This window comes from Zophobas morio, unplaced genomic scaffold, assembly GCF_036711695.1.
Source record: "Zophobas morio isolate AGI-343-1 ecotype UQ-CSIRO unplaced genomic scaffold, CSIRO_AGI_Zmor_V1 ptg000002l, whole genome shotgun sequence".
NCBI lineage: Eukaryota > Metazoa > Arthropoda > Insecta > Coleoptera > Tenebrionidae > Zophobas > Zophobas morio.
This window is the reverse complement of record NW_026972107.1, coordinates 27,369,001-27,396,754: the sequence shown is the minus strand read 5'-3', so window position 1 is coordinate 27,396,754 and position 27,754 is coordinate 27,369,001. Positions and strand designations below refer to the sequence as shown.

Genomic DNA, 27,754 nt, shown 5'->3' with positions numbered 1-27,754 from the left:
TCTGGGTCACTCCTCCCCGAAATTCCTCGTGGAAAAGCCACCGATCTTGCCCGTCTTCTTTCCGAGCTCCTCGCTCTCCCTCGGCCCCACTCTCCCGCTCCCTCACCCCGTTCTTATCTCCTCTTTTTCTGTTCCGTTTTTCCGATGGCTTCCATCAACACCACGTGGTAAGGAATTTAAAATTAAATAAAAACCCGTTACACAATGAAAGGTAATTTATGTATTTTAGGTAGGTAGTTATGATAATAGGAGTTGCGGGGCATGTCGCACCGATGAACTGTGCAAAATGACACTCGAAGACATTGAAAATAAGGAAACACTTATTCTCAATATTCGTAATTCTAAAAATATGGAAGATCCCGTGCATTTACGATTACAGCCAATAATGGACGAAACAATATTTGTTTTCTGACAACTCTGTTGTGAAATATATAAATATCAGAACTATGTTAGGAGGTGTAAATCCACGCCTGTTTATAAGATATCAAGGAAGAAAATGTTTTAACCAGCTTGTGGGCAAAAACACTTTCCTCCTTGTGTATCTACCGTTGCTGATAAAGTTAATGTGGAATTAACCAAAAGTTATAATCAAAACAATTATCCTAGTTTAATTAATAATGTTACTAATTGTTCTAATTGTACTATTTATTAATATTAATATAAATTAAATGTATAATTTATGACACTACCTCTTTTAGCCGGTCGCCGGCTGGTTTACCTAGAAAATCCTAGAAACGATACTCAGGGCAAGACTATTCTATTTTCTAAATTTGTAAATATATTTCTACATAGCTAAATACGTGTTTGTAAAGTTGTAAATAAAATTTTATTCTTTTATACTCACGTATTTAGCTAAGTAGAAATGTATTTGCAAATTTAGAAAATAGAATAGACCGGCTAAAAGAGGTAGTGTCATAAAGTTCGGTACGTTGTAATCCGATTAGGGTCGTCTTTGTTACTTAATTTTTATGATCTTCCCTATCCGGTGCTAGTTTGCATCTACTATATTTACAAAAGAGATTTGGTTTACAGGAGAATAATTTGGTATAACAATTGCAATGTAGTTGAAGCGTGAAAATATAATAAACAGAAATGAACTTCAGTATTAAATTATTATTAATATAAATTCAAGAAAATGTAATTATAAAACCAAGTCTTTGAAAGAATAAAAAAACAAACATTAAAAAATATAAAACAAAAATATAACAAAAATGCTAAGGAACACTATAGTAGTTGCGTGGTCAGTGTTCATCAATGTCGATCAAGAACAAACTTCTTCCATATGGAACAATCATTCGCCCCACAATTTCTTATGCCTCAGTAGTCTGGAGTTACGAGTCTTCCAAAACCAAATTTCATCGTCTGGAAGTCCTCCAGACAAAAATTCTCCGACAAGTTTTCAGGGCTCCCTGGTTCGTCAGAAACAACCAGATTCTTCGGGAGGCCAACATTCCGAACTTAAAGCAATTTCTGCAGGAAATTGCACTTCGCACCTTCAAGAAAGCTGAAAGATACCCCAACCCCTCGGCCCGAGAAGCCGTCGACTACGAGTTCGACGAGGAAGCCTCAAGAAGACTCAAGCGTCTCGGTAGGGCTCTACTTGACGACAAACATAGAATACGACAAAATCGGCGTGTGACTCCACCCACTGCTCCCACCGACCGGCCACTCCCGACCACACCGCCCTCAAAAGCAGGTAAGTATATCTAATGTCAGCACATAGCGCATATTTTTCTGGTTCAGATCCTTGCACCGACCACCAAAGGAGGACCGTAAGATTAAAGCCTATGATGGAGAGCAACGTCCTAGGGGAATCAATAGCTCAACCGAATTGCAGTGGCACAGCGTCTCTGTTGTTTCCTAAAAATAATAAGACCACGTAACTAGTCGTGTTTGGAAAAGATATTTTTTGGTGTTACCTATTTCACTATATTGTTCCTTCAAGTACGAAATCTTCGATGTTAAAGAGAGCCAGAAATATTCTTTGTGTACCAGTTCATCTGAGTTTATTGTGCGCACTGCTCAAGCATTGATCTATGTAGGTAACGTTCCACGAATAATTGGCATTGTCTTGCTAATTGTCATCTATTCGCATGAGATAGTAGCAGAGAACGAGACGGGAATCAGTTGTACTGGAAGTGAACAGCCAGGACACCACCTTCACGGGATTCCGCCACTAAAATATATCAGAACATGGGAAGTGCTCAGATAAGTTCTTGTCTTCACCGTAAATTAGTTAACCTAATCACCATAAGTTTTTACAGTGTTCATAATTCATTGTAAATTATTCATAATAATCTGATACGTAGAGAAAACCAAGTAGGAGGATTAAATAACTTGTAGAGGACTCTGTCTGTTAGCGCAATTAACATCGAAGGCAAGTTTAGGTGAGTTTGTGGACGAGTGCTAACCCGAAAGGTAGTACATTTAGTACATCGGGAAAGGGGGTTTGTACAGTACCTATACACTCCGAAAAAAACATTCCTACTATCGTAATCTGAATGAAACATTTAACTCAATTTGTCCCAGCAGAGTTAACCAATTGTGTAGTAAAACAATTTTTATCATAATTAATAAATATTATTTTACCCATTAAAAATGTTTATAGAGAAATTTAAAGGTAGGTATGTACGTACCTAGTTAGGATTAACTATTTTTATGCAAATTAGAAAAAATGAACGAGTAAATCGTTCCAATATCAGACGTACTTACATTTAAGCATGCGCAGAAAGGTTTTGTACACGAAAAGACTTTTCTCGGTCCCCACTGTGAATCAACCCCTAAGCAGACACCACGAGAAAATAGCCATAAATATAAAAAGCTTTGAAAACGAAAGGTAAGTAGAAATCATGTTGAAAATTTAAACAAAGTGAGTAGAATACAAAAAACGAGTAAAAAAACAAAACAGGAAGGGAAATGTGACTGTATATTTTTGTTATAAGTTTCGCAGAATCCCAATACCATCTTAACTGGATTGTATTGACAATGGTATGGGGGCAAACGCAATACATCATAACCTTCGTTGGCCAGTATTTCATCTATGTCATATCTGCGATTACTTCTTGCTTCTCTCAAGTGAGGGCTTCCTAAAGTCCAATTGTTCTTTTTTGTTCATGTTAAATCGAAATCATTGTGATTATCTGAAATTATAAGGTGGCTTTTCATGACAACTACAATTTTTCCGTGTATTCATTTAATGCAGGAATCAGTTGACTTTGCACCCAATTCTTGCATAACTGCAGCTCACGGAAGCAATTAATAAGAGCTAATAACATCTGCCCTTAATAATTTTTTCTTTTTTCTGTCAGGTATGATTTGAAAACTTGACGTTTTAAAAAAGCTGACAACGTGCAGAGACAACGTGCTAAGTCTTTTCAGTCATATAAACATCAACATAAAAAATCTCCAAAGAAGGATGCACAGGCATCCAACTTTATCCGCAATTTGACAGGGTTAGTGCAAAGTGAACCGAGTTTACAGCCTACAAAGCTTTTACATGTCGAGCTGAAGAATAGCTAAAACGTAACCTGCAAAATTTTTGGAAACTTACCCATGTAAAAGAAGGAAAGTCCAATACTCAGTGTCATGAAGCAGGACCATATTATTTATAACAGTCCACAAAATACAGTTAATTCAATTCTCAAAATTATTCTTAATTCAAACTTTGTACCATCTTTGTGACTTGGTGAAGAATTTACATACGAGGTAAGCGCCAAATATTCTCGGCCTAACAAAGAAAGAGACCTGATGGAAAAAAATTAAATATTTATATTTCAACATAATCTCTGTTAACTTCAATACATTCAAAACTACGTCCAACTAACAGCTCTATGCGTTTAAAAAAATTATTTGAATCTTTATCACTAAAATGATGTAGTACTGCCGTTTGCACCTCTTTATCCGTCCAAAACGTTTTCCTTGCAAGTCGTTTTTTAACTTAGAGAACAGTTAATAATCGTTCGAAGCTAAGTCAGTACTGTAGGGTGGGTGATCAAGTTACTCGAAGTCACAGGCCCTTATAGCAGCTTGAGAAAGACATGCGGTATGAACGGGCGCATTTTCATGAAGCAATCGAACGCCTCTTGTTAATTTTCTCGGCCTTTTTTCCCAAATACGTTCTCCTAATTTATGCAGTAAGTAAGCATAATATGTAGCGTTGACAGTGGTACTTCATCCTTTAAAATTAATCAACAACATTCCTTTACAGTCCCAAAAAATTGTGGCCATGATTTTTTTGGAAGATTGGTTCGTCTTCAAGGGTTTCTTACCCCATGCGAAATAACTGTGATCATTTTTTTTAGTAAAATGTGAAGGACAAGCTTCAGCAAACACAAAAACCATCCTGTCCTTAATACCCTTTAGAGCAATTCCATCTTTTGATAAGAATTTGATTGCCGTTCGATTTTCAATTTTAAACAGGCATGATGAGTCCATAATTTTTCAAATATTACTCCTCAAATGTATCAAAACTAATGGGCAGTGGCGCTTGAAATTTTACACACATACTGCGGGGACCCTCTAGTCTTTTATGAGTTGTACAAATTTCCCGACGAGCAATCGCAAATATATCAGGCCGAGAATATTTGGCGCTTACCTCGTATATCCCGTCTTTTAATGTTACCTAATGCGTTATCTGAAGATCAAGTTGTGATGAGTATGAGTAAAGTTCTTAATAAACTACCTGTTGACGATGATTTAATACCATGATACTTGATCAAAAATTGTAGATATGTGTTTGGAAAATCTAGAGCAAACGTGCAAAGGTTATTTCGACAGAACTTGCCTTGCTCTTGAAGTATATCCGACAAATCCCGATAACTCAGTGATAACACTCACCTCAACACCTTTTCAATCACTCGATCGCGGGATTGTAACTCGTGTTGTTCGATTTGCGTCCGTTTTTAGATTGAAATATTTATCCAGGCCTTTTTAGTTAAACCCTCTCGAAAAGAAACACAGCCAGCCAGCCAATCAACCCCAATTAATAGATATACTTTCTGAGGCACAGATGTGGATTTTTTTGCCTGCGACTGCGAAACTGTACTCAAGCAAAACATCCCTGTGCCACCAGATATTAGTAGCCGTGAGAAAGCACATAGACCATTCCCCAGTCGATGGGAAATATATATTTTTGCGAGCCCCAAATTGGCATGAAACTTTTAACTGCATACTATTAAACCCCAAATATAAAAAAAATATAGACAAACATATGTATGTTAAGTATAAACCTATCTTACACGGTTATACAGATAATAACAAGCTTAACTTCAAGTGTTTATGTTTATACATCGAAAGAATGTCACGTAGAAATTAGTTTGATTTGCATGAGTTTGTTTTAAAACAGACGACTAAAATTATTAATTAAACCACAATCTCGCAAAAAGTTCCGAATATTATAATTCTTATTTTAACATTATCAAATAAAAATGAGCGTATTTTCGAGAAAATGGGGTGGGTCGTTCTTAATTTGATCAATGCAAAATGAAAGAGTGATTAATTTTAATAAATTTATTTTGATTAAAAAAAATGTGTGCCGCCCTGTGGTTTCATACCATGCTCTCACCTGGAGTACTACACTTCTCAAAAACTAAAAACGTTGGGGAAAACAGCCACAACACTGTTTTTCGGCCACGTTGGCGAAAATTCGCTTCGTTCATTCTGTTTGTGAACAGTACGGTTAGCTTAAAAAAAAAAAACTGGAAATGAAATTTGACTTAATGTGAACTTAAAATTTCATTCTTCAATTTATTGTAATGTATTCGTATCGTCAATATTTTTCCATGCATTAACTGTCCACTATGTCAAGTACAATGTATTGTCTTTCTCTCGTTTATAAGTGCTGAGTACCTTACTTGTGAAAATTAAAATATCATTATTTATGTCAGTTTAGGCATCATCTCATTAAGCAAGATATTGTTGCATTAATAAATGTATTAATTCACTCAGTGGCTCATCCCTTGCAGCTGATGCTCACAAGGCCTGTGTTGATCTTTTTAAAAGTCAGACATAAAATATCTTCGTAGCGGGACTAACCAAAGAGTTAGCATTATTAGTAAAAGCACAAAAACCTGATTTCAACGGCAATTAATGAAGAACAAGGAATAAAATCTAAAATTGAAACCCAAAAATTTCGCAGTAGTTCACTTTCTGGTCAATTTTGTAATTATTGTCGAGAATCGGGACATAGTATAGCTAATTGCGGGAATAAATTTAATAATCCTAACTTATTATTACACGTACATCATATTCAGTATAGCAACAGAATATTTTCTAAATCGCAGTCGTCTAAGAGAGTACCTAATCATTTTATTAATAATAATTTTAGTCAAGGTTCTGGATCAAAATTTTGTCACTATTGTAAAATTCCTGGACATATTAAGTACTAGCGGATTGTCAAAGAAAACAACGCGATAATGATAACAAATTGCGTAGTGATGGTAATAATAGGACGCGATATAGGATGAAGGAGATAAGTAAGCAAACAAATTTCTCCAGCGTAGTAGTACCCTTGAACTTATCGCCTTCTCGCTACTTACCCAACCGACGGTAGTCTTCTTCGTAAGGGATTTTTGATCTCTTCCTGTAAATTTGATTTTTCGCTGTTTATTCTCTCTACAATGTTTTCGGAAAAATTCTTAGTCCATGATTTAGGTACAAAACTACAAACTTATTGACGTATTGAAAAAAAGATATATCGTTCACTTACTTGTTAAACTCTCTTAACATGCATGCTGGGGATGATTAAGTAGGACTCTTAACATTCACCTCGAATGTTAAGAAAAAACCATGGCAATACTATATAATTCGCTATAAAATGTCAGATCAGTTTTTTTTTTTATTTTAACTACATATTTATTGAAAATACTAATATTAAAACAATTCTGAAATGAGCTATTCGAAATCGAAGAAACATTCAAATCAGCGTTATTGGAAAAAAAAAATTACACGATTCATCGAATAAATGAGTACTACATCTAGCGTCTTCCCGATTTCCCGCGCTAATTTGCTTGACAATTTGAATTTTATTTTCGATTGACTTTTCAATATACTTTTCTGCAACAGATATGGAACGCCAACCCCCATGCCTTTTCATCATTGTCATATTTGCGCCAGCATTTGCTAACGAGTTGACCGCAGACCTCCTGAAACAATGCCCATTACAATGTTTAGGGCTCTTCAAACCTAGATACGATGCCACTTTCTTTTGAATTTTTGAAAAAGTATTCAGTTCAACAATTTGAACGCTGCATTTTCTTGATTTATAGAAAATAAACAATTTCTCGTGTATTATATGTACATGTCTTAAAGCAACATAATTTCGATATTTATTGTCAAATAAGAAATTTCATTTGCTGTATCTATCACCGTAAAACTATGTGGAAATGTTTTTAGTTCTCGCAACTTTACAATTAGAACCCCTTCTTGGTCGTCCATATCACTAATCTTCACTTTATAAAGTTCGTCCCCACGGCAGGCCCCAAAGAACACCATAATAACTACAACCTTTAATGAATATCATAAAGGAAGATATTAAATTTAAAACGTCAATACAAACCTTGATCATTAAAAACGTTGAATCTGGTGCTTTTCGACGAAATTTTTGAATCTGGCTTGTGGTCAATCAAAAATCATCTACGAAAAAATATTTTGAATCAAAATTTTATCATTCCGTGGGGGAAACATACTGGTGATAAAATTAGTCCCCCTGTCATACTCCTTGGAAGTGGGGCGGAAAAAAATGTTTCAGACAAATTGTACGTACTTTTAGTCATAGAATCCGAATCTGCGCTAAAAAGTAGGACTTCCTTCCCTATTTAACATTTCAAAGTTACACCCCGCGTTCGTAGAGTGTATATTTTTCGAGATATGTATTTGGAAGTTTCAGGTTAAAAAAATCACCCTGTATAAAGCGAAGAAGTTGGGGCAAGGAACCAATAAACAACAAACAAACAACTAGTAAACAACAATAACAACAATAAAATGGGCTTAATTGAAATAATTCAAACTAATACAGACCCTGGAAAAGCGGCAACAACCTTAATCTACAAAAGCATTGAAGAAAGTAAAATAGCTAGAGTGATAACAGCGGAACCACAAAAATCCCTAGTAACAGGTAACAAATGGATAACAGACGAAAATAGAGATGCGGCTGTCTACATTGCCATATGGTACCTAATTAAAAACTATGAATCAAATAACAAACGCTTCACTTTTGTTGAAACTAGAAAGATTGTATATTATTCATGTTATATCTCTCCAAATACTAATAATCACGATTTTGAAGAATACCCAAAAAGACTCAAGATTAGCATTAAAAAGCACAAAAAGGTGGTGTTTGCTAGGGATTTAAATGCCAAGTCAAGAGTATGGGGCTCTAAGGAAAAAGACAAAAGAGGGAGAATACTACTAGACTGGATGGCAGAGATGAATTTAATAATTCACAACAAAGCAAGGGACCCAAATTTCATCAGCCAGGAAGGCTCATCCCACATAGATCTCCTTACGACAACCGAAAAAATTGGAAACAAAGTAAAAAGCTGGAGGATCACAGATCACAGACGAAGAAAACCTAAGCAAACTTGGCAATATCTACTACAATATTTCATGTAATCAGTAATCACAGTGACAAAACAACACCGGACTAAAACTGTAGGATGCAACTTCAATGAGAAAAAATTGGCAAAGTTCGAATAAAATCGACAAGAAAAAATCAAACAAAATACGTGTATTTAAATGCCACCGAAGAAATATGCACTACGATTATTCATCAAGTATGTAACGATACCTTTACAAAGAAAAAACCATTTACCCGTTTTAAACCCGTATATTGGAACCAACAAATTGCTGACGCGAGAAAAGACTACCTGGAAACTAAAAGACAACTGACTAGAATAAGAAAAAAACAAAATGTACACACAATGGCACTATAAAAATTATTATAAAACTACAAAAAATAAGAAAATACTGAATATTAAAAAACAAAATAATAAAGGCACAAAACCATTAAATAACAACCCATTTGGAGATGCATATAAAATTGTTAACAAAAAAATTCTGTTACGAACCACGGATAAGCTTCGGAAAAGAAGAAGAAGAAGAGAAAATAGTTGACGAACTATTTCCAAAACAGGATGGTATAGGATGGATACAAGAAACGATATCAAAGCAAAATATTAAGCTTTTCAATAAAGAAAAATTATTTAAAGCTGCTGACAACATTCGTAATAAAAAAAACTCCGGGACCAGATGGTGTCGCTTCAGAAATAATCAAGAGAGCAATAAAAACCGTGCCTGACTTTTTTCTTCAACTCTTCAATGGACTCCTATGTGATGGTAACCTCCCCAAAGCTTGGAAACAAGCAATGGGGAATTCAAAAAGAAACCAAAATTAGACATATTTGTCTTCTAAACTGCTTAGAGAAAGGCTGTGAACATCTAATTTCTGGTACAATCACTGCAAAACTACAGAACAGAAATGACATTACTCAGAACCAATAAGGATTTAGAAAAGGCAAATTGACCATAGGTGCAATGGCGAGTATAATAAAATAACTTGAACAAACAAAATGCAGTTCGTACAGACATCGCCAATGCTGTATTTTGGTAACGTTAGACATTAAAAATGTCTTCAACTCAGTTAGTTGGAAACAGGTGGTTGAAACATTACAAAAAAAAAACAAGTAAGTCAATATGTAATCAATGTCATAAAAGACTATTTTATAGATAGAATTATTATCCTAAGCGATTGACGTAAGAAACAAGTTTCAAGTAGAATTCCACAGCGGTCGGTTCTGGGACCGCTCCTGTGCATCATCCCATACTATGAAGTATGAAGAGCTGAGCTACCAGACGGAGCAACAGCAGTCGATTTTGCCGATTATATTGTCGTACTGCTACTGGGGAGAAACGAGGGTCAAGCGAAAACTAAAACAGAAACCACAATACAAATACTCATGGGAAAATTAAAGAACTGGGTCTAGCACTAGCAAATGAAAAAACTGAAGTGAACATTATATAGAATAATTTTTATTTGTACATATAAACATATTGTTTTTGTACACGTCAACATACAATAAAAGTTTTTACAACTACATGAAATGTGTATATGACAAGACCTAAAAATATTAAACAAACTTCTACATATATTTAAGACATTTATCAAGACATTTTTATAAATGAATAGGGGGTGAGCAGTGTTGGGTAGTATCTAGATACTTGTATCTAAATAAAGTATCTAGATACATTTTTGGGTATCTAGTATCTGTATCTATATACAAAATTAATGGCGCAGATACAGATTTTTATTTCACTTTTTTTTCAGTAGTTATTAGTTGAGTTATACTAGTAGTAATTTTTGATACATCATGTTGGTGATTTTGGTCACATAAACAAAAATAGAGGTAAGAGGTCCACTATAATAGTGTTCTGTTACGGAAATTTTCATATTTTAAATAGCCTTCAGTACTTATAAATCTTTAAATATAATCCTGAGGGGTAATAAATCTAAGCCATGGTAAGATGGTATTTTAAAAACCATAAACCACAATTCACTATTCACTGCGTTTTACCCTTATCGGGACAATACATTTTATCTGTGTACCTGAGCAACCCGAGTCCGGTAGGCCCGCTGGTTGTATTTGTGTTATTAAATAAGAGTAATTTTAATAGTAAAAATATTTGTATAAGGTATGTTATTATTTTTAGAAAATAATAATTGCGTGTTACATAATGATTAATTTTTTCAATTAGCACATAACGCGAGGTGGGCTTGGCAGGTCCGTTTTGCCCTAGAATGTGCCGATTATGTTTAAGTGTATAGTAGCCCAAAATCTATAAGGTTATATGACCATCATAAAAGTAGTTGACCGCAAATAAATACGTCCTTTGTGTAGTTCGCACTAAGCTTATGGGTTGGCAATAAATCGTCTTCTAAACATTTCTTGCTCAGATTTAACAGGGCCGGCTTTCAAAGCGACTGGTTATTTCGGAACCCTTTGTGGCTGCAGGTAGTAGTACTAGGTAGTTAGATATTTAGTGAAAGTCACCCCTAAACGAACCAACAGCAACCGGTCGAGCTGCAGTGGGCACGTTAATTACCACCTTAAAACCTTTTCTATTGTAAACAACTTAACTTCGACACAATGGGATAATTTTATGATGGTCATATAACCTTATAGCTTTTGGAGTACTTTAAATCGTGGGCAATAAAATTAATATTTTTACAACCCTCCGAATAATTTATCGTGATATATTCTCAGAAATCGCGAAACGAGATTAAAATAAAATGAGTTTCAACAAAAATCTGAAAATTTAAAGTTACACTCTGGTGATTCCGGCCTGCCCGACAGCCTTTGATCCTATAAGGAGTTTAAATACCTTTCTAAGGAATTGTACTTATTTTGCCTTAAACAGAACCAGCAATTCTTCCTAAAATGTATATACCTGCCGCACCGGGATAGACGATTACCGGACATGGTCATAAAAACATCGTAAGCCGATATTGAAGAATAATAATTTATGACAGGTTGCCGACAACAGACCTTCAGCACAGAATAATCATTTCCCGTATTCTTTTGAAATATTAATTTTAATGCTGGAGATAATTATTAAATATACTCAAACACAATTTGGACACTGTAGTATGGGAATAAAAACAAAAACATATTCTTTTTAAGCGTACGTAATAAATATTGCACAATTTGCGACATATCAAACAGCGAAGCGATGGCCTATTTGCAGGAAAAAAGAAAAGATTTTTCAGTCTTGAATAACTATGCTACAGTAAAATGTTTATTTTGTAAATTTAATACCACAATCCCTTCTTCTGCACCTGTGGAACGGGTGTTTAGTAGCGGAAACCAAATTCTGACACCTAGAAGAAATAATTTAGGTGACAATACGTTCGAAAGGTTGTTAATTTAAAAAAATTCATTAAACAATACATAAAAAATACATAAACATGTTTTCAGTTATTTTATTCGCCAAAGCTTCAAAAAGTATCTGTTTTCTTGTATCTGTATCAAGATACATTTCGAAAAAATCGAAAACAATCTGTATCTAGATACTTTTAAAAGTATATGTCCCCAACACTGGAGGTGAGTCTTTATATTCGTCTACCGAGTAAAAACTATGCGCTTTACAATGTTCCGCTATTTTGTGTTTGAACGTTGTCAATGGAAGATTTTTGTATGTTTCCGGAAGATTATTATCCAATTAAGTTTTTAATGGATTTCATGTATTTGTATTTAGCAGTTTTGATATGGTGAGCTTGTCTGGTATTCTAGGAATGAACATCTGAGTTTTTTATCATCATTTTCTTTTTCTTCTGGATTTCGACTAGCATGCTGAAGATATAAAGACATGGAAATGTTAAGATGGCATATTTTAGAAACAAAGGCTTGCAGTGATCACTTAAGCTGGCATTTGCAAGGATTCAATTTTTTATTAGTTCCCTTAGGAACATAATTGTCTCGCGAAGATGTTGGATAATACAATCTTTTTGTTTGATTATATAGGAGAAATATCTTGCATCCATTTCTATAGCAGGGAAATTCTCAACAGCGTCCAGGAATACCGCATCTTCGTTTGTTTGCTATTTTTCACAACATTCAAAGTGTTTATCGTCGAAAATTTTTGCCGCTATTTCTGCACATCTGCGGTGGTATTTGCCCCCATAGTTTGCGCACATGGCCGTACCTACCACTGTTCTTTTGCACTTTTTGCACTCCGTGGAAGAAAGCTAAATAAGTTAGAAATCGAAATAGAGGGCACCATTATACGATCGTCGAAAAGCATTAAATATCTAAGAGTACACTTTGGTAGGAACCTAAGATTTATGGAGCATTCAAAAAAACTGCGAAAAAAATACAAAGGTGTATCATGAAACTTGCAAGAATTATGCCCAACGCAAGTGGACCGATGACAAACAGAAGAAAAATGCATGAAGCGCCAATTTGGGGAAAGTATATAATCGAAAATAAAGGGGCATTACAGCATCTGCAAGCAATACAGAGACAAATGGTGATAAGGGTTTGCAGCGGTTAGAGGACAATATCCCAAGTAATAACTGGAACACTACCTATTGACTTAATGTTGGAATAAAAGGATAAACCTATATAAATCATACAAAGCAGAAATCCAGGAAAAGATTGAGGACAAATGGTAGTTAAGGTGGTAACAAAATACTGGTAAGACGGACAAACTCATAAAAAGCGTTGACGCGTGGATCTCAAACAAAAACAAAAACCTAGATTACTATTTAACACAATTCTTATCCGGTCATGGAAACTTCGGAACGTATCTAGAAAGATTCCACGTGCAAGATGAAGAAAAGTGTAGATAATATGCAGAAGCCCTAGATACGGTAGAACATACCGTGTTTCATTGCTCTGAAGGGACCACTGAAAAAAACGAAGTATACCAAGCCCTTGAGAAGTTATCCCTACAAAATATTGTAGAGAAAACGTTAGAATACCTTGAAAAATAGGAGAAAGGGGTTTTAGTCGGTAAAAGTCCGACACTACCAGGGATGATCGATCCTAAATTCCCGGTGCCCATGAGAATTTTCCCTTTCATAAAACAAAAATCAGGTCAGGTCAGATCAGGTCGCTCGCTCGACTAGTAAACATATTCTCGAACGTTAAGCCTAGTTGTCTGTGATACGATAAAGCTTGACATATAACTCGAATATTAGCGATTTAAACTTCTCGTAATATTAATAGCAACAATATATAAAAATGATTGTTTGTTTTGGAATTTACGCCCCTAAGGGGGTAAAATATGGGACGAAATATTAGATGGGTTCACTGAGGAGGGGAAGTGAACTGCGAACGGGGTGAAAAATGATTTGTCCTAGTTCTAGTTTAATATATGCAACATATAACACTAATCAAAACTCTATTGTGTTCTCAAAATTTCAGATGTATCAGTTGGTTCATGAAATCATTAAATAACAGGTATTTAGTTTGATAATGCTAGCACACCCGCATGAACTGTCTGAAAAAGAGGAATAACGTAATTTTACTTAGTGTTAAATAATCACAAATCAGTGTTATTATTGTATCAAAAGTTTTCTACGATAGACTATAAAATTAATTTGACCTCTACAACTAACGCCAAGTAAGTAAGGGTACATTATAAGGCCACATATAAAATAACAAGCCATATGAGTTTCCGTCGCAAATTTACGTATCTAAATTTTTCGTTAGTCTTTTGTATAATTAAACAAATTTCGATTTCCGTTTTCGATATTATTACAATTAAAATTAATAGGCAGGTGGACCAATTTCATTAGTCGCTAATTTCGCATATTATATATGGCAATACTTCCATCACTATCGTTTAGAAAATAGCAAGTGAACATTTCATATGTACATCGTTCAACCAGATAATAATAATTTCCATGATTGTAGTTGATTTTGACTTACCTAAATAATAAAATAACGAGAATTGGTATTAATCATAGAGCTCAAATTGTTCCATATAGATGTAAAATTTTCGGGGGCAGTGGTTAAAAGTTTCTAAAATATTTATACTGTTTAGTTAATCGTCACAGAGGTTTTTTAAAATATTGTGAAATATATGAGGTCTAGTTCATTTATACACATTCATACACATTGAAATTTCAGAGTCAACAAAACTGATAAAAGTAGTAATTTGGAAGAGCTCGAAGAAAATTGTTTACGTCACTTATGAACCTATATATACCATCACAGGTGCTATAATTTACTTAGTGTGTTCGCGTACTCTCGCTATGGCGTGTTACGTGTAGTACGTAAATACAATCGTGTTGTGGGTAAATTAATAATTATTAAGCGACTGATTTAATGTAAACGTGCTCAGGTGAGTTCTACAGTATACTTTATTTTTATTCGAAATCTAGGTTACTGGGATTTCATAACACCTAATTGCTTCTGAATTAACTATCTAATTATAATTCTAAAATTGACAATAAAAATCTTATCGCATTAATTGTAAAGTAATTTTACGGTAAACTTGGGATTTTAGGGTTCAGTCGTGATAAGAAGGAACAGATTAATGACAGACGACTTTTTGCAAAATTGTGAGGCGATTTTGCATTCATTATTAAATCCGAATGAATGACTCTGTTGCGGAATCATGACAGATAAAAAAGAAAAATACCCATCGACGTTCACAGTCGACAATTTCAGTTCAACGTGAGTATTATCCACATCTTCACGATCCAGTTAAAAATCTTATTTATTTTAGCGCCAAACTAGCCGACAATGAGTACAAAATTCCAGTTGGTAGTGTTGATACCCTTAACGAGAAAGAATATGACCCTTATGAACACAGAAATGTTGAACATCCTAATACGTAAGAAGGATTTACTTACTGTTTAGGTTGTTTAAGGTTTCACAAAAATTCTTCCAGGTTTTCCGGAGCGTTGATGCATTTACTGAAAAGTTCTTTAGGAACTGGCATTCTAGCCATACCTAGTGCCGTAAAAGCCGCAGGGATCATTATAGGTGTCATAGGAACTGTTCTCATTGGGATTCTCTGTGCCCACACCATACACTTACTGGTAAATATACTTTTTTATATGAAAGTTAGTGACAGTAGCATTAGGCTTAATTTAATGATCTGAGATAAACATTGTTTAAATAGTTTGATAATTCCATTTTGCCAAAATTACACATATTTAGAGGACATTGCTATCGAAGGCAACAACCTCTGTATAATGACACTCTTATAAAATGTGTACGAAATGAAAGTCATCAGACCTGCACTAGGTTTTTAATACTGAGTTGAGAAATTCAAGGATTTCAAGACGTTAAAATGTTAGTAGGTAGGTGTTATTGCAAAAGTTATCTCTCTTTTATTTATATAATGAAATACTAAAATCACTATGTTTCACGATGATAACTCATGATAAGGTCAAGATCGATTATGATAAGAGATTTTTTTTAATAGGTACTCGACAGATTTACTTGTGATGCTGTAAAATATCTGAACTGATTGTTAATGACATAGATTATTTCATTGTAAGTTTTATTATAAGATAACTGCATAGGTACTTTTGTAGATATAGCCTCAGTGAAAAAATTGCAGTCTATATTTTCACACATAAAACGACAGTCACCTCTTAACACAATTCTGTTAGTCATATTTGAGATAGACAACAAATTATAAAAAAAAATCAGCACAAAGACGTCAATAGACTGAATTTTTGCTTTAATTTTATTACTAGTAAGCAGTACAAGCTGTAAAATGCGTAATACAGACTTTCATTAGCAAAATTGAATGAAAAATAGGTATGTTGTTGCCGTAGTTAATCGTTATTTATTTAATTTTTTTAACTAATAATTGGTTACTCGTAGTGGTTGAGTAGCGTTAATAAGTATATTAATAGGGAATTTTTGCACGAAATAGCGCTGTTTCGTTATACGTTATTGGTACTCTCTATCCGGATTTAAATTGCGTGAGACGCTATCCAAATTGCGTTCTTCTTAATGAGTTAAGTACCAAATAGCATATAACGGAACAGCGTTACTGCGTGCAAAAACCCGCTATTATAAAATCATTCACAACTGACACGAAGACATAAACATAACTTATTCATAAATTTATATACTCAGGATGAGCTTTTATAACGGTATTATCTACAACTTTTCTAAAGGTCTTGTTGTTGCATATTTCAATGTTCTTTACTGATTATGTATTACTTATGTAGTAAAATCTCAACAGTGTTATCGCCTAGCCCTGTTTACGCCGACTTTTACATCTCGTTTTAAAAGCAGCTACTTCTTCCTCAACGAATGAATAATCTGTAAAATTTTTGCACTCCACAGTGAGACCGATGTGATGAAACCCTGGACAAAATTCTAACAATTGTTTTCGCGACATGTAATGCAACAAAAATAACGTAAACGACTTAAAAAATGTATTAAAACTAAAAACGAAGAATTATTGTTCACTATCAATATTTGTATACTCTGATGTGGACAGAATTATTTCTCTAACTTTTTCCTCTTCATTTGGTGGTTCTAAACGATCTAAAACGAAAAGGTCTCTCCTGTATTTTTATTTATTTTCTGCATAGAATAAATTAAAATTCTTCATTCGTCGTTACTCTCGAAATCTTCGTGTATTATTTCATCAATAAGCCTTCAAATCCTTATTTCGGGATTCGTGTGACTTTTTTGAGCTCTGCCCATTGTAAAATTACCTATTCTAAAATATGCGGTTCACGTGGGGAATTAAGATCATAAATAGTCAAATTGACACATCTGAATCAAAGTGATTTTAAACTGCCAGAAAACGAAAAGTTTGCAAAAAGTGGAGTTGAATTTTGTAGTAAGTACACAAATACCAGACATTGTTTGGTATCTAAAATAAAAATGTTATCAGTTCTCCAGAGTAATCTTACAGCTCAATGCAGAGTTGATAGTTTTACATTGAACATAACCTACATATTAACAGATAAAACGATGAGTATTTGCAGTAAATAAAAGTTTGTTCAGTACAAAACAACCTGCTGACCTTGTGCTTACCATGTTATTTAAAAACAATAAACTCAATAAAATAAAAATCCTTTCAAACTGACTAAAATATTGTATCACTTTGTTGTAATAAAAGATTAAAAATGCTCCACTTTCGCTGCCTGTAAGGCCAACACTTTATCCGTTACAAGTTGCGATATTTATTTTTTAAGAAAGAGGAAACAGTAGTCTTTTAAACGGATTAAGATTTGGATAAATTACAATTTGGTATTTTGGCCAGGAATTCAAGTAAACGGTTCCACACTGCACTCGTTACATTGTTTTAAATTCCGTACATCATTTAAACTAATCTTATTCTATTCTAGAATCATAATCTTGTTGATAAGCACCCAAATGGGAGCATAAATTGGCCTTTATGGCATAAATCAGTCAAACATTGCTAAGCAACGATTGATTATTCATTTACATTAATTAATTATTCAAACAAGCTTCGATATTCAACAATTTTATTAAAGTTGAGAAAATAATATTTCATCAAATCATTTCCTGGCCGACTTAAAATGCTTGTAAAATTTCTTTTGAGTAAAAGTTTTCCGCTTCTTCAGTTTGCATTTTGAAAGTCGAATTATTTAATAAACAAAGTGGTATCCACAACAACATCAAAATAATAGCCAGTATTAAAGTTCACATCGGCACAATTCACACAATCTTACCGGAAATACTCAATATTTCGCTAAAAATATTTTAGAAATTAAAATAGAATAAAACGTTGTAATATGTACCACGGCCTTAATTGTCAATTGTGGCCCTCGGGAAATTAAAAACCCCCCTTCGTTGGGTCATAATCTCCCTAATTATGCCCTTAATACATAAATGGCAATTATCGCTCTTCATAAAATTATCATATATGTACATCGTATAATTGTTTCAAGTCATAAGATTTGACGTCATTATAGGTACACAACTGTATAGGCTGAAATAGTGGTAAAGTTCGCCTAAACTTCTCAGGCAATATTGTTCCATTCACCGGCTAACAGAGCCGGACTTAATTAAAATCTTCTGTGAAAACTACAACTTTCATGTTAGCAATTCTCTTCCTTAGAATTAATCTCAAAGTTTTACTAATGAATATTTATTTTGGTTACATAATGAGTTAATGACAATGTAGTCCCGATTAATGTAAGTAATCTGGAACAAGCCTCACTCGCTTAAATAAAAAGTCGAATCACATTACGGTCCGGACAGAAAATATAGTCTCCGAAACACTACAAGGTTATATGGCTGTTATAAAATCAAGGTATTGTGAAGACGACAATGGAGCAGTTAATAAGGCAAACCCACAGTTGTAAAAGACAAACTGTATTTGGTTTAATGTACAAAAAGTTTTAAGCGAATTACCCAACAGTAGATATTGAGGTGGCAAGATATTGAGACAAATCCTTGATTTATGACGCTAGGTTTGAGTGGGTAACCTGCCGAACAAAAGCAATTGTAACATCCCAATTTAGTGGGGCCATATAACCTTGTAGTATTTCGAAGACTATACCTACCAGTGATTTTGATTGACAGTTTTAGACAAGGTTTTGATCCGGAGGAAGGTCAGAAAATGATACCCCTCATAAAGTAATTGACGTCATTTGATTATAAGTTTAGACCATGGAGGTAAAATGAGAGGAAGGAAGCTAGTTTGAAAATGTGACTGGCACCGCGCTTTTGAATATGGTTATAAAAGGCTCTTCCAGCTTCTCCGAGAAACCGATTGTTTCAGTGGAAAGCGTTTGCCGGGTACTAGACATAAAACATAAAAATAATTTAATAATATAGAATATAAAAGCAGTAGCAGTAAAATTTACTTGAGTTTTTATGTTGTTAGAAATATCCTAGTTTTTATGTCATTTCTTCAACATTCGTTGGTCAAATGAGGCATGCTCCTTCCTGTCATCCTACCTCCATGGTTTAGAAAAACTTTAATCAGTACAGTTTAGGAAATATAAATATAGCCTATAAAATTTTATTGCTAATAACGAGACAGAAAGCAGTACAATGGCAAGAAATATTTGCAACTCAAATTTGTCACATGCAGGTAGTCACCAGATATTAGAAAGTAGAACAGTCCAGGTCTCACTCATTCACTCACTCAGTCACCAACGAAAATACGTAATTTTATGTGTAAAATGAATAAAAATAGTCGTCTATGCGGGATTAATAAGTGTTACATAGGCACGTGGTCCAAATAAAATATCCATAATTTATTTCTAAATTACAAATCGAATGATAAGTTATTTTACTTATTCTTAACTTGGCACAAATCTGACCCTGCGGACAACTACCTACTAAATGTTCTCTGACAAATTCGGGTGAACTAGTGTGAACCATTAGTATTCCATACTACTGTACTTTCTACTGTCCGTCCCATTTTTGGCAATAAAATTTTAGACTACAGTGTTTCTGGTACAAGTGGGCTGAAGACAATCTGTTTGTAGGGACGACGGTAGAGTTCAACGAAAGCTTGAGTGCGATTGCGATAGCTTAATTTCTGCTCAACTTGCGTTGATTTTTACAAATGGTGGTGAATGATAGTGGGGTGCAGTAAATCTTTTCTCCATTTTACTCTAAGAATAGAGATTAAAAAATTATTTCAATACAGCATATGGTCTACCCAACCGTCTGTGTTACGTTTAATTGCTCGCATTATACGTAATATTTATTATAGATATTATTATTGAATTTTATGAGGGATTTTCTGTAAAATACTTCTGAAATCAAAGTCAACTTTCTCCGTACTTTATCCAATTAAACGGCGCTGTTTTAGTTAGTTAAATATTTTATCAATACCTCTCCATAAGTAATTTCACTGAAATGTATTGCTTTTTCCATCATGATTATGAAATAAATTATCAAAATTTATCGAGCCGAGGAGTACCACATAAACATCAAAAAAACTGTTTTTAATGAACTTTTATCAGAACAGTAAAGTTGTATACTGTTTGAGAACCACTTTGATTTGCTCGTAATAACAGTCTCTAGGTGTAGATAATATACAGTAAAAAAAGTTTGTGCCATAAATCGAAAGCGAACGATCCAAATAGCAGATGAGAACGTACAAGTACTTATGTACTTCGTACATTCAGTGTATTGTGTCTGTTTTATTGTTTCGTTATATCGTAATCTTTTTTCACTTAAAATTTGCCTACTTATTACACGACAATGTATTTAGTTTTATTTATGTACTTTGGTGTGTTTTTTAAAAAGTGCATTTTCCTTCATTGTAATAACTAATGATAATGAAACCTCATTTAGTAACGTAGCAGTAAAGTTGCATGTTATTGCCATGATAAAATTCAAGGTTTGCACTTCAGTTATTTGAGTTATTTCTAAATGTGCAAGGAAAATAACAACACATAAATTACAATAAAATGTTTGTTGCGACTGGTACGTTTAATTTCTTCGCAAATTTCTTGTTGTGTTCAAAGGATTCGTCGTCTTTCTATTTATTTTATATTTTGTACTAGTGAAGTAATTTAAAAGAATCCAGTTGACGAATGACTAATTTAAAGTTTTCTGAATTTTTCGTAGCAAAAAAAACAGGTAATTTCCTTTTGTTTGTTGTCTAACAGTCATTTCATTGCACAGGTAATCTCCGAAACCACAGGACTACAGTTCTGAAATTTCATTACATTTTAAAATGCTAAAACACTAATTTGATCATCACTACTAACAATTTAATGACGCCATCTCAAAATTTTACTACGTCAATAAACCTGCTTTTAAATTTTTAATATGATATGCCTTTATAAGTGTGGTTTATTATCCCCGCCTTTACTTTTTACCTCCAGCATCTAGATTTTTTTAGAAAAAAATTCAAAATTAAGCAACAACATTTTACGGGTGAACCTAGAAACTACAGAATCCACTTTCCTAAAATCTTCTAAAAAAGATCTAACGATATCATAAACATGATAAATCCCTAATCACAATTGCGATGGTGTCCATGATGTATTTTTTAACTTATTCTTAGGATTGCGGACCAATTAAACCAAAAGTTAGAAGTTAAGCCGACGTTTCGTCGCTCTTTATTAATCATAGCTTCCTCAGGACTCTATTCGTATAATAATTAGAACTGAAAATTCAGAAAAAAATAATTTTTATGCAGAGAAACCCAAGCAGAAACCACCATTTTCAAAAGACTGATGGTTGGTGGTTCAATTTTCGGTTTAAATGTAAAGATCTCATCTACTTAAGTAGCTAACTTGTGAAAAATGGGTAAAAACCGTAATGTTTAAGTTTTTCTGCATAAAAATGATTTTTTGTGAATTTTTAGTTTTAATTATACAAAGATAGCCCTTTCGGAAGCGAGCTGTTAATAAAGAGCAGCGAAACGTAAGTGTAATTTATGTCTAATCACAATTTTAATATTTAATTTTTTTTACACAATTTTGTGATGACTTCATCAACATTTTTGCAAGGACACGTATATCAACTTGAATTGATTCAGTGTAATACTAAAACTAACAGTATTGTATTCCCAAAATTTTCTGGAAAATGGAGTGAGCCGTTCCTGATTTAATCAATAAAATAAACTGACTCATTCATTATTTTTTAAGCCATCTATTTAAGCAAATCTAAAAAATATTAATGCAATGATAAATCACAAGTAAAAACTCATCATATTTTGCAAATTTTGGGTAGAATTTAATTCGACAAAATGTTGAGACGACGTCATCGATTTTTTGGGTGGAAAAAACAGATATATTTTTATTAACAATTTACCATACTTGCAATAACTTTAAAACGTCTGCAAGATTTCATAGTATTCAGTTTTACAATTCTCGATTTAATCAATAAAATATATTGAGTTTTATTAATTTTTTTTTAGTCATCCTGTATAAGCAAAACTTAAAAAATATGAATGGAATGATAAATTACATGTTTCAACTGATCATATTTTGCACATCTTAGATAGGATTTATTCGCCAAAATTTTGAGGTGACATCATCAATTTTTGGGGGGATGAGCAAATACATTTTGATCAAAAATTTACCATGCTTATGATAACTTTAAAACATCTCCAAGATTTCAAAACATTTGGTTTTGTAGTTACTGATTAGAACAATAAAATAAATTCACGCATTCATTAATTTTTTTAATTCCCCCTGTATAAGTAATTCAAAAAAATATTAACGGACTGATAATTGACAAGTACAAACTCATCGTATTTTGTTCATTTTAGATATGATTTATTCGGCAAAATTTTGAGCTGACGTCATCAATTTTTTGGAGGAGATAAGTAAATATATTTTGATTAAAAATTTATTATGCATATCATAACATTAAAACATCTGCAAGATTTCAAAACATTCGGTTTTGCTAATTCAAAATGTTGTTTTATAATTTTGATGTTATTTTATACAACTTAAAACCTATTTACTATGTACAATTTTGAAGTGACGTCATCACATTATTGGTGGGGATGATTAGACAAATTTTGGTTAACGTTTTACCATCTACATGAATTTCCTAATATAAATACAAAATTTTACAACAATCGGCCCAGTACTTTCTGTCTAATAAAAATCCGTGACGGCAGACAGACAGATGGAAACGGACCCGATTACAATACTTCCTTTGCTTACGCTCAGGAAGTAAAAATAACACACTCCTACATTTATAAATTCGTGTTGAGTTTTTACTACAGACAGACGGATTACAAATTAACTTCGAACTTGCAAAACCGAATAAATACCGTGAAATATTGTAAACGTTTTAAAGTTATGGGAAGCATGATAAATCGTTAATCAAAATTTGTCCATTGATGGCATCCCCAAAAATCGTCATTTTACAATTTTGTCGAATAAAATGTTCTTAAAATATAAATGAGTGTGTATACTAGACATCAAGTGTAAAAAAAAACAAATATGCTTAATTAATTAGTTAGTCCTCTGCTATGTGTTGACGAGACAAAATCATTCCAATTTTATTTTCTTTTAATACAAATGCCGCCGCTGATGCTTGTTATGTGGATACAGTCGAAATCTTTCTTAGTGCAAACATAAACAGTCGATGTTAATGTTAAACATGTATTCAGAAATTAAGAATATATTTTTGCCGTTCGTTATCTGTTTTAAAAATATTTCATATTGTCCGCATTTGTGCGAAAGACGCGCCCTTGGAATTTGCGCTCCCGCGGCACAGGGCATCGAGGGTATTATTAGATTTACGCCATTGGTTTTTACTTTAAAGGTTATCACGAACTAAGAATCGCAAAATCTAATTTTATAATTTTTCAAAGAAGCGGGATTGGTTTCATTGTACCTTAAGAGCGACGGAAGTTTGTTCTGGAAATAACCTTGGAAAGAAATAAAAAAATAAAAGAAAGAAAGGAAATAATAAGTAAATAACTTAAAATGTTGGCATCAAATTTTCAGCTAGTTATTTTCTATTCACAAATTAATTTTACGTTTCCATCGTACAATTAAGAAAACATATAGCTTAAAGACCCAAAAAAATGATCTGAGTTACTAATGGTAACTGTTAAAAAAGCTATTTAGGTCTAAAACGATTGTAAGTATGGTATCTACATATATTTGCTAGGAAGACAACCCTTTATCACTTGGAATATATTTTTCTATAAACGATATATACCTATAAAGAATCAAATGAAATACGCTGCTTTATAATTTATGAATAAATTTTCAAAAATTTTATCTCAAATAATTAATTAAGAGTCATGTGTCAGTTATTAAACTAAATGCATGAAGATATTGTAATAAAGTCCATCAGGCGACTGGTTACTTTCATGACTTCTAGCGTACGAAAAAACTGGCCTCCCGTTTTCGTCTATCTGTCGTCTGTCTGTCTGTCTGCCTGTCTGCCTGTCGCGCGTGTGTGACTGTGGCTGTGGCTATGCCTTGAAGGCAAGTGTAGCCAGCCCCATGAAGGAATGTGAGAAGCGCGACACCACCTACTGTCAAATTTTGTAGATGGTATAACACTAACCAAAATTTGGCTAATCATCCCCACCAACAATTAGATCTCAAAAGTTTCTACATTAAAATTATTTAAATGTTACGCAATAAAATACTCCTACACTTGTGGTTTATAAGTACCCATTGTGTTTTAATCAGAATTTTTTTACAAAAATATTTGTGCAATATTCGTTTTATATGTATAACCGATATCTCGCACAACTCTGATGCAAATGCGCCGTGGTCATGTGAGATAAAAAAGGATTGAAATGGGGTCTGCACCCGTGAGTTCGAATCTCATCCCTGTTGAGATTTTTTTCTAAGATATTGAATTTGCTTGAATGTTTGATTCCAGATTCGCGAAGAGTAGTTTCTGTCTAAATAATTTTAAACCAATTTTTTATAATTTAAAAAAGTGCTTACCTAATTAATTTTTAGTTCTACATAAAACGAGTTTATTTGTTCCTCACTTGTAAACATCAATTTACCAAGTCGCTGTATTCAATATGAAAATGTCACTTATCTGGCTAGCCAGTAACATTTTACAGCCCTGCTCGTGCTACTTCAGCCATGTATTTTAAACATTTTAAACTATTATAAGTTGAAATGACAGCCAAAATTGATTCAGGCAAATTGTCACTCACAATTGCTGCTTCCTCAGTAATATAGCTTGCGCCACACTCGTTTCAATACATCGAAAACGATAAATCGAAAAATCTAAATGACAGAACTAGCCAACATAATAAGTGTTATGATAAGTGCCATGCTGACGTGCGTTTCCAAGGAAATACGTCTAAAGTGCATACGATGTTTCTTCAAATATTGGACCTTCTAGAGTTTTTAATAGTTTATAATAGTTATTTACACGTGAGAAACAAATAAAATATTGAACAATACACGCAAGGTAACGGGTTTTTACTAGCTCCAGAAGGTCCATATATCCTTCTGTCCGCCAGTAAAAACTCTTTTACCATGCTAGTAATGTTAAATACTATTGTAATAAATAGCGGAGTAATAAACTGTACGTAATCTAAATGTAAATGTATTTATACTTCGTCCCATATCAGTCAACTAAAACATGAAATGAATAAATTAGAAACTAGAAATAAAAACATTAGAAGATCATTGTTTCCATACAAAAACTGCTTATAGCCTTTGTTTTGATGACAGTGTGAAATCATCAACAGTTGTAACCTCTTTGCATTTTGACGCTAGAAAGAATTGGAAGTTTTCAGTTATCATTATTCGAATTGTAATAAAGGTCAACCTGCAGTTAGTTGTATCAACAGAGTTGAGTAATACAATTAGTTATGGTTAGCTTAACCTTAAAACAATTTTTTTCTACACTTGGGAAACACACCAAAAATTTTTAATAAACTAATTTTGAGTTTTAAAAATAAAATGAATATAACTAAATAATGGCGACTGCCCAACTAATTAAGTTTTTGCACTGCTTTACTTCGTTTAGCAAAAACACAATTAATCCTTCATAACTACAGACAAAAAACTTTGGTCAAGCAGAGATTTCTTATTGTAACAAGTAAACATTTGAGATATTTAGTATTTAAAATAGATTTCTTCATTGACGTTGCATATTTAATACTTTGTATACATATTTCTATGTTAAAAAATTCATCAGTATATATTAATCAGCACCGTTATCGTATTCACAGTTTTGGATCATTCTTTATATGGATGTATGTAATATTAGTTACATGTAGCACAAAAAAGGAACACAATAATAAAATGTGAATCAACATATGTTTTTATCTAAAGTTTCATCCAATTTAGTAGCTGATACAATTATTATTTACTCTAATGTTAATAAATATCGTTAACAGCACTTAACGTAATTAACATTCATTACAGTTCACTTAACAAAATATTTACATGTAGTACCTCGTGTTGCTAAACTCGCATTAAAAGCATATTTGTTTTTATGTTAGATAAAAAATTGTACAAAGTGTTAACAATGTCAGGAATAACATTTATGATTTCCTCGTTTCGTAAAAAGATATTTCTTGGTAGGATTTTGGAAAAATTTTTCAAACAAATGTTTTGATTCTTGTTTATTGAAATTTTGCACAAATAAAGTGTATGATAAGGATAAGATACCTAATAGGCAAAACAATTCTACTTAATATGAAGTCACCGACCGATTATAAATTTTCTAATTTTGTCATAATCATCAAAACATCCCTAATAAAAATTAATTTAATAATAATTAACACTGAATACCAAAGTTTAGAAAATAACCAATAAACAAGAGAAAATATTTGACTCTGTACATAAAATATATCTCTAAAATTTACAATAGTAAATGTTATTCAAGTTTTATAAAATAACATACCCCTGCATTTGTTGTTTGTTAAACTGTGTTGAGTTAGACATTCAGATTTTTAGGAAAAAAATCAAAATTATATACCATCTGACAAATTAATTTTGAAACTGCTGCTCTGAAACCTTACAAACGTTTTAAGATTATTGCAAGCATGGTAAATCGTGAAACAAAATTGATCGGCTTATCCTATCCAAAAAGTGATGATGTCATCACAAAAATTTTGCCGTATAAATCTTACTTAAAATATGCAAAATATTAACAGTGTTGTGGTTTTTCAATGCATTCATATTTCTTAAAATTACTTATACAGGGTGATTCAAAAAAATGAATAAATGAGGATACATCACAAAATTTTGTTATGGAAAAACTAATTTGAAATAAACACACAGCTTGTTTCTTTCCTTATATTTTACCAGTACACACTTTTCTTTTTACTTCCGGAGCGTAAGCGCATTCATATTTTTGGAGCAGTTGTTAATCCGGTTCCTAACATGGATTGACGACTAAGTCACTCCAAAGTTGAAGTCACAGCGTTATACCAATGCAAGAAAAAAAAACGAAAGGGCCAAGTTTGGCATCGAACCACAATCGCAGTACCACAGGTCGCCATTACCTCCGATACACCCACTGAGCAACGGAGTCCAAACCGTGTCGGGAATAAAACATTATTATACCTTGCAAATATGTTTTTGCGAAAATTTGAACATTTAGCGAAGAAAGTAAAAGTGGATTCGTACACTACAAGTATATGAGTGTATTTTTGTGTAACATTCAAATCATTTTAGAATACCATTCATTGAAATGACGTCATCAAATTGTTGGTGGGGATAATCATCCCCACCAACAATCAGCCATATTTTAGTTAGCACTTAACCATCTCCACGATATTTCTAATGTACATAAAAAATTTGACAACAATCGGTCCGGCAGTTTCGGAGATTACGTATCTAATAAAAATGGATACAGACAGACGGGACGGAAACGGG

The 27,754-nt window shown here is 33.1% G+C and overlaps 1 protein-coding gene and 1 long non-coding RNA gene across 2 annotated transcripts in view; one reads left to right on the top strand and one right to left on the bottom strand.

Moving 5' to 3' along the window:
- Positions 1-1,155: 1,155 nt before the first annotated feature.
- On the bottom strand, positions 1,156-15,442 carry LOC135132548 (uncharacterized). Its single transcript, XR_010281045.1, has 3 exons — positions 15,356-15,442; positions 1,920-2,176; positions 1,156-1,860 (listed from the first exon to the last, which is right to left on the bottom strand). It is a non-coding gene; the product is annotated as an uncharacterized LOC135132548 (long non-coding RNA).
- The window catches only part of LOC135132508 (proton-coupled amino acid transporter-like protein CG1139), a 41,005-nt gene continuing 27,988 nt past the window's right edge, over positions 14,738-27,754 (top strand). Inside the window, exons 1-4 of the mRNA XM_064060635.1 lie at positions 14,738-14,841; positions 15,007-15,176; positions 15,229-15,336; positions 15,394-15,544. Of these exons, the coding sequence (XP_063916705.1) occupies positions 15,118-15,176; positions 15,229-15,336; positions 15,394-15,544 (318 nt within the window). The 5' untranslated portion in view covers positions 14,738-14,841; positions 15,007-15,117. The remainder of the gene's footprint in view (positions 14,842-15,006; positions 15,177-15,228; positions 15,337-15,393; positions 15,545-27,754) is intronic.